Source organism: Nannobrachium achirus, assembly GCF_963921795.1.
Source record: "Nannobrachium achirus genome assembly, chromosome: 4".
Classification (NCBI taxonomy): domain Eukaryota; kingdom Metazoa; phylum Chordata; class Actinopteri; order Myctophiformes; family Myctophidae; genus Nannobrachium; species Nannobrachium achirus.
The window spans coordinates 66,461,006-66,469,307 of NC_137813.1; the positions used below are offsets into that span (position 1 = coordinate 66,461,006).

At 42.4% G+C, this 8,302-nt stretch overlaps 1 protein-coding gene across 1 annotated transcript in view; it reads left to right on the forward strand.

Moving 5' to 3' along the window:
• Window positions 1–2,988: 2,988 nt before the first annotated feature.
• LOC308283133 (uncharacterized protein) overlaps window positions 2,989–8,302 on the forward strand; it is a gene marked incomplete at both ends in the record, with an annotated part of 11,119 nt that continues 5,805 nt past the window's right edge. Inside the window, one exon of the mRNA XM_080723514.1 lies at window positions 2,989–4,362. Within this exon, the coding sequence (XP_080579640.1) occupies window positions 2,989–4,362 (1,374 nt within the window). The remainder of the gene's footprint in view (window positions 4,363–8,302) is intronic.

Sequence of the window (8,302 nt, forward strand, 5' to 3'; positions counted from 1 at the left end):
ACTAGCCTATTAAAATAAATGAAAAAATAAATTAGAGAACAAATGTTTAAGAACATAAGATGAAGTAGGGAAAATTGTAGATCTACAAGCTCGACAATGCGGCACAAAAGTTGTGAGCTTAATTATTTTCACTAGTTTGGGTTAAGGGCAAACTCATTTCTCTTTTCGGTCTTGAGATAAAAGTTTGGGAACCATTGAAAGGCTAATAAATGTTTGGTCTAGTAACTGTTCATATGTTATTTGTTATTCATTATGCATCACTTCTGCTTGTATGTCACCAAAAATAATTGGCTTTTTATTTATTTTGAAAAACGTTGTAACAACAAAACATAGTTATTGGTACAGTGCAGCACAACATCACTTTGAGGTGATATATCATTTTGTATCTGCGGCAACCGGAAGGACCGGGTCATATGAACGAGCGCTCCTCAGAAGGAACCCGCCCCCGGCCTGTGCTTTGCATTGTGAGTGGACGAAGTCGCCGTCAATCAATGTGTCCGCGTCTTCCTATTGGTCTGAATGTCGGTCAGTGACGAGAACATGGAACTGTGTCACTATGAGGACATCTACTGACCACACGGCACACGCGCACGCACGCACACGCGTGGCGCGCACACACACACACACACACACACACACACACACACACACACACACACACACACACACACACACACACACACACACACACACTGTACACACACACACACACACACACACACACACACACACACACACACACACACACACACACACACACACACACACTGCCTACTGCATAGTAGGCCTACTGTGTTCTATTCGTCTGTCATTCAATGTTATATGAGATACTTAAATGGTTTCCTGTGGAAATAAGCTGTCTTTTCATGGATCTCCTTTTAGTAGACCTTGTACCAGTGAACTGTGCCGTCATGAAACTGTACCTTTTCCTATGCAAACTTCTAATAAAGTCTTCAATCAATCAATCAATCAATCAATCAATCAATCAATAAATCAATCAAAACACACACACACACACACACACACACACACACACACACACACACACACACACACACACACACACACACACCTGCCAACCCTCCTGTTTTTGAAGAAGTCTCCTGTTATTTAACCAAACTAGTCCTTACCCGTTCAAAGATATGAGCTCTGAAATGATGTGCAGTGTGTGGGTTATGGGGTGTGCACTGTGCACACAGTATATGAGGGATGGAAAGTAACTTTAACTGGTGCTTGCATCATAATATGTAGGAGCATCAATGTAAGAAATACCCGTTTCGTTTAAAGGCTACAGAGATACTGTGTACCGATCTACATGACAACATCTGTAACAGGGCCAGCCAATCCCCCCCCCCCCCCCCCCCCCCACACACACACACACACACACAGAGCTGGTTAAACATGTTGCCCCATGCTAGATGCAGAATAGATATGCCTCATGCTAGATGCAGAATAGATAGTAGATACACCATAAAAATGCTAATATACAGCATATGATTTGTGAAAGTGACAAACGGGCTTCACAGTTATGTCAGGTGTGTATATATGCTAATGGTGATGCGATTTCAGATCAATTGCTCCAGCCACTGAGGAGAAACGCTGTGACAGACAGACAGACAGACAGACAGACAGACAGACAGACACTCACTCACTCACTCAGACAGACATTCGCAAAATTATAGTATAGATGACCATGTCTCCTGATCCAGAATTTTCACCCTTTTTCAAAGACCCGCAGATATGCAGCCACAGCCATTAAAATAGGCCTGTATGTAGTTCCTTGGCTATTTGATATGCAAACCGCCAGGGCCTTAGGCCTATTTTATGTTCTTTTTGTTGAAAGGTGTGAGATCTAGCTCTCTCTCTTGCCATGCCACCCACCCAGACACACGCACGCACGCATGCACGCACACACACACACACACACACACGCAAAGGGCTTTATATTGGCATGAGTAAACATACGTTTACATTGCCAAAGCAGAAGTGTACACAATACAATACAATCGGAAAACAAAATATGTACAGGTGAAAACGTTGTGACGCGTTGTGAGCTTGTAGATCTGCTATTTTTTGGTGAACTTTCCCCCCAGAATAGGGATGCTGGGTTTCAAGTAGTTGTAACGTTATTTTCAGTCAGTTCTGATGGAAACTGATATTTCTCCTTAACATAGCCTATCTTAGGTAGGTGGGAAGATGTGCATACTGTATTTATGTGGCTTGATATGATGTAAGATTCTAAAAGTTAACAGAGTAATTCAAGGGTGCAACGTGAATCTTATCGCCTGTCTCTCTCAATGCAATGCCTTAATTTCTCACTCAATAATAATAATATTTCATCCTTCAGCCTCACTGTTGGCTCTGTACTTGGTCTAGCTTTTTTCCCTCTACAGTTTAGAGGCTAGTTTCACTATTTTTGCGGACCCCTGATGGTGTGTGTGTGTGTGTGTGTGTGTGTGTGTGTGTGTGTGTGTGTGTGTGTGTGTGTGTGTGTGTGTGCGTGCGTGCGTGCGTGCGTGTGTGCGTGCGTGCGTGTGTGCGAGAGAGAGAGAGAGAGAGAGAGAGAGAGAGAGAGAGAGAGAGAGAGAGAGAGAGAGAGAGCTGCAACAGCTCTGTGCTGTGTCAAAGCTCCTCCCCTCTCTGACTCAGAGGAGTCAGGAAACAGAAACTTACAGCACTGAGCACACTCTTCTCTGTCAATGCAGACAGATACACACACAGAGACAGGCGAAGATTCACATTCAGATCAAACGCACCTTCCAGTGAGGAGGACAGACTGTCTTTCCACAGCTACAGGAGGGAATACTGACCCAGACCACTGGAACCTGCTGCTGACTCTGTCAGCTGAATGGACTTTAACAAGAACCACGATTAAAGTGAAAGGAAACTTTCACAAAGGGAACATTCTAGGAGAAGGGAGTGTTACCACCACTGACTGACTCATTTCCTTTATTGAGCTGAGTGTTTGTTGCTTCATTCAGGGACAAAATGGCATCCAGGGCATTTCGCCCAGAAGAGGATTATTCCTGTCCTGTGTGTTGTGACATCTTTAAAGATCCTGTTATCCTGTCCTGCAGCCACAGCTTCTGTAAAGTCTGTATAGAGAATTGGTGGAAAGATAAGGAAATAAAAGCATGTCCATTTTGTAGGGAGGAACAGTCTGTGGATCCACGCAGAAACCTGGCTCTGAAGAACCTGTGTGAGGCCTTACAGGAGAGACACCAGAGAGCTTCAACAGGGTCTGAGGTTCTCTGCAGTCTGCATGCTGAGAAACTCAAACTGTTCTGTCTGGAATGTCAACAGCCAGCGTGTCTTGTGTGTCGAGATTCTAAAAAACACATCAACCACAGTTTCAGACCCATCGATGAAGCTGCACTGGATCACAAGGAGGAAGTCCAGAAATCTCTGAAGCCTTTACAAGATAAACTGGAGGTCTTTAATAAAGTTAAAACAAACTGTGACCAAACAGCAGGACACATTAAGGTCTGGGCCCGGCACACAGAGATGCAGATGAAGGAACAGTTTAAGAAGATGCATCAGTTTCTAAAGAAGGAAGAGAAGACAAGGATCACTGCACTGAGGGAGGAAGAGCAGCAGAAGACTCAGATGGTGAAGGAGAAGATTGAGGGTCTGAACAGAGACATATCAACCCTTTCAGACACAATCAGAGCCATAGAGGAGGATCTGAGAGCTGAACACATCTCATTCCTGCAGAACTACAAGACCACAGTGGAAAGAGTCCAGCTCACACTGCAGGACCCACAGCCGGTCTCAGGAGCACTGATAGACGAGACCAAACACCTGAAGAACCTGACCTTCAGAGTCTGGGACAAGATGAAGGACATTGTCTCCTACACTCCTGTCATTCTGGACCCCAACACGGCCCATCCACGACTCATCCTGTCTGATGATCTGACCAGTGTGAGAGTTGGAGAAGAACAGCAGCTTCCTGACAACCCAGAGAGGTTTGACTTCTGGCCCCGTGTCCTGGGTTCTGAGGGCTTTAACTCTGGGACTCACAGCTGGGATGTTGAGGTTGGAGACAGTACATGGTGGTGGCTGGGTGTGTCAGCAGAGTCTTATCAGAGGAAGGGAGAAGGAGGGGGTCAAGACTGGAGCATAAGGTTATATGAAGGTAAATACACAGCATACTCCTCCTCACCAGGGTCAGTCACTGTTCTCTCAGTGAACCAGAACCCCAAGAAGATCAGAGTCCAGCTGGACTGGAACAAAGGAAAGCTGTCCTTCTCTGATCCTGATACTAACACACACATACACACCTTCACACACACTTTCACTGACACACTCTTTCCATTCATTGGCACTACTGGTACTCTGAAGATGTTACCATGGAAGATCAGTGTAACTCTGGAATCACGTAGTTAGACATGATGATGATGATGATGATGATGATGATGTATTAATCATATTAGTAATACTACTAGTGCCAACAATAATGATAATTAATATTAGGGGATTTATAGAAATGTAGTAAACATTGAGATACTTTACTATAAAATGTATCAGACTATTATGATACTTTTACTCTTGCACTTAACTGTAATGTACTTTTTACACCATTTCCTAATATAGAATCATCACGTTGGAACAATCTCTTTATGACATTAATAAAGAATGACATGTTATTATCATTAGTTTCATGAAACCACAACGGCTGATAGACTATGAACCCTGCAGTCACTTGAATCACTGTTATTAAAATGATAACAAACACCATAATAAAGTATTAAAACAGTTTACTTGGAGGTATTGTGGTTCTAATTATGTCACATTGCTTGTGTGTGTGTGTGTGTGTGTGTGTGTGTGTGTGTGTGTGTGTGTGTGTGTGTGTGTGTGTGTGTGTGTGTGTGTGTGTGTGTGTGTGTGTGTGTGCGTGCGTGCGTGCGTGTGTGTGTGTGTGTGTGTGGTTCAGACCCAAAAGAGAAATGAGTTATTTGCCCAGGACCCAAACTAGTGAAAATAGCTGATCTACAAGCTCACAGTGAGCTTGTAAATCAGCTATTTTCACTACTTCTTAAATATGTTTCCTAATTTATGAAATTACCTAAATATTGCTTTTTGGGGGGGGGGGGGGGGGTTTGGAAGATGTTTTGAAATAAGTATTTAAAAACAAATAGTAGGAAATAAAATACGATAAAATAAAGGGACCCATAACAATTTGTCCGTGACCTACAAGCATGCAGCATGTCTATGCGGCCCTTCATGGTCAAATATATTTCTTCTATTTCACTGTGGACAAATCATTTCTGATGTCATTTTCTCTCCAAAACCCCCTAAGTTCTCCAAACTCCTTCTCCTGCTATTCCACCAAAATGTGGAACGCCTTATCGAAGGCCTTAAAGGAGTGTAAATCCCTAACATCCTTTAAAATCGCCCTGAAAAATCACTTACAGGTGGCAGCCGCTCGTAACTGGTAAAAAAATAAACCTAGCCCATTACCCTCCCCCTGACCCTTCTTTGTATTTATCTACTGTATAGCCTATATATTTTTGGCACTGTTACTTAGTTATTCATTTTTTCTTTTTCTGAAAATATCTACTGCATAGTACTGTGTTCTGTCTGTCATTCAATGTTGTAAGAGATACTTAAATGGTTTCCTGTCCAAATAAGCAGAAACGCTTACTAGGATCTCCTTTTAGTTGACATTGTACCAGTGAACTGTACCATCATGAACATGTACCTTTTCCTATGCAAACTTCTAATAAAGTCTTCAATCAATCAATCAATCAATCAATTAATCAATCAATTAATCAATCAATCAAGACAATATTTTTGTTCAATAAGGTTTGGCCTTATACATAGAAATAGGTCTGTTTCTTTACTTTTTTAGACTAGTGTGTTACAAGATCATTGTCATAACATCCAAAATAGGACCGTCATTTTTAGCTTGTGGCCCTTGTACTTTTGGTATTTTGCTGAGTGGCCCCTGAGCCATCTTAAGTTGAGTAGCCCTGCTGTAAGGGATGGTGAACCACTGTAATCTGACCTCTCACCTCTTCAGACTCCACCTTAGACCAAGCCTTGACTTATGCAAATAGGTTAAAATGACATTTAGATAGCATGTTATTCAGGCGATAGGTTCATTATTTACCTAAAGCATCCTATAGTTCAATTTCAAATATTTATGAACGGTGCAAACCGCTCCTACACCTGCCATTGTCTGTTTGTCCCACGTCTGTTTGTATGTATGTCCCGCCCCATCCCATCCCACATTGGCCAAGCTTCACAGGACGCTAAATTAAACTAGAAAGTAGGGGTGGGCGATATGGAAAAATATCACAATATATTTCCAATCTGCATCACAATACACATGCAATCTTATCACGATTCTTTTTCATGTTGGTTTTTCAAGTTACTTAACCGTACAGCCACCTAGCCTCGTAAACCGCCCTCTTCCGGAAACCATACTGGATTACGGAAGTTGGTCGTTTACTAGGCTAACAGCCACCTACAAGGTAACACAAACTAAAAGAAATTGTAAAAGACCATTTAGACCAGTGGTCCTCAAAGTGCATGCGATCCAGACTCTCTGGTTTCCTTTACAATTGACAATTTAGGCATTTAGCAGATGCTTTTAATCCAAAGCGATTTACAATAAACAGGTAATCTAAATTCAATCTAAAGTGGGAAAGATTCCTCTCCTACGCTAATAACTAATAATGAATAATCTCAGACTACTGGCTAGCCCCCCCTAACACAGTATCCTGCTCGCTCAAACGTGTTAAATATATGAACTGCATAGCCTCCCCCCCCCCCCCCCTCTTTTGTTGTTGTTGTTGTTGTCTAGTGTTGGTATTGTTTGTTATTGTATTGTTTTTTTGCCCTGTTATTGTTTTGTTTTGTTATTGGCTCATTGTAATGACCGTAATCTGTCAGTAATCCGCCTGTGCCAATCAAGTTGTGCCTGTTATGTGTCAGCCCCTGGGCTGGTGTATTTGTTTTTTAAAGAAAAAAACACAATAAAATACTAATAAAAAACAAACAAAAAAAACAATAAGCAGGTAATACATCACTATAATAAGCAAGATAATATGTCAGTACATCAACACTACTATAACGATGCATAGGAAGATCAATCTAGAAAAACAATAACATAGGTAGACCACACATCTAATCAGTACAAAAAACCTAAAAAATGCTATTTAGCTTCATATATATGGTCATTCAGGAAAATGGAGTGTTACAGTAGTGCTATGGGTTTAGGTGGAGTCTGAAGAGGTGAGTCTTCAGTCCATGGTGGAAGCTAGGGAGTGAGTCTTTAGTTCTAAGTACGACAGTGAGTTTATTCCACAGTTTGGGGTCCAGGAGGGTGAATTGTCTAGGACGAGTGTATTGAGTTAAGGTGTGACCTTGACATTTTAAAGTTTGAGAACTACTGATCTAGACCAAAATGCAGGTTAAAATTGAATTCTGCAATGAATCTCTGTGTTAACAATTCAACCAGGCTCCCTTCATTGTATCACAATACATACAATATCTCTGAAAAGGCATATTGTGGACTGTGGAGACATTGTATCGTCTCAAAGATATTCATCACCATATCACCCACCCCTACTAGAAAATCACACCTGTGTGAACTGAGCGGTGGTCGTGGGGGGGGGGGGGGGGGGGGGAGGGAGGGGTGCCTGTGTGTGTGGGGTGGGGGTGTGTGTGTGTGTGTGTATTGCAGTTGATGCTCAGGGCAGGCTAGACTCAACAGCACCTCTCTGGTCACCCAGGGTACTCAGGCTACACCAGAGGCTACATACAGACAGACCCACACACCAGAGGCTACATACAGACAGACACACACACCCACACACACGGCCACGCTATGGAGACGGTGTGACCACCGCTCAAAAAGTGACATTGTGGGAAAGTGGTTGCACTGACGCAAGACACAAGGAATCCACAGCCACCAGACTTAATTCAGGTCTAAGCACATCATAATCTCCATTTGCACACTTGTAATCGGTGGTGGAAAAAGTAGTTACTTTACACCACTGCTGGTAATCCATGAGTTTCATAGAAAGTTCCCTTCTTGAATTCTGTTTTGTCTTTACCAGCTTGCAACGCTGGTCAATAGATAGACAGCCGATAATGTCAGAATTATGAGATGAGAGTTACAATAATAATGGCATCTTGTCAGTAACGTCAGAGTGTACCGCCCTCTGTCTATAGCTGACCTGTCACATCACATTGTTGTGACATCACATTCCATCCTTGTCCCTTGTATCCCCAGGTATATGGAGATCCCCGATGTCATCAATATTAAACCCATAGCTTGAATGCACATATATGG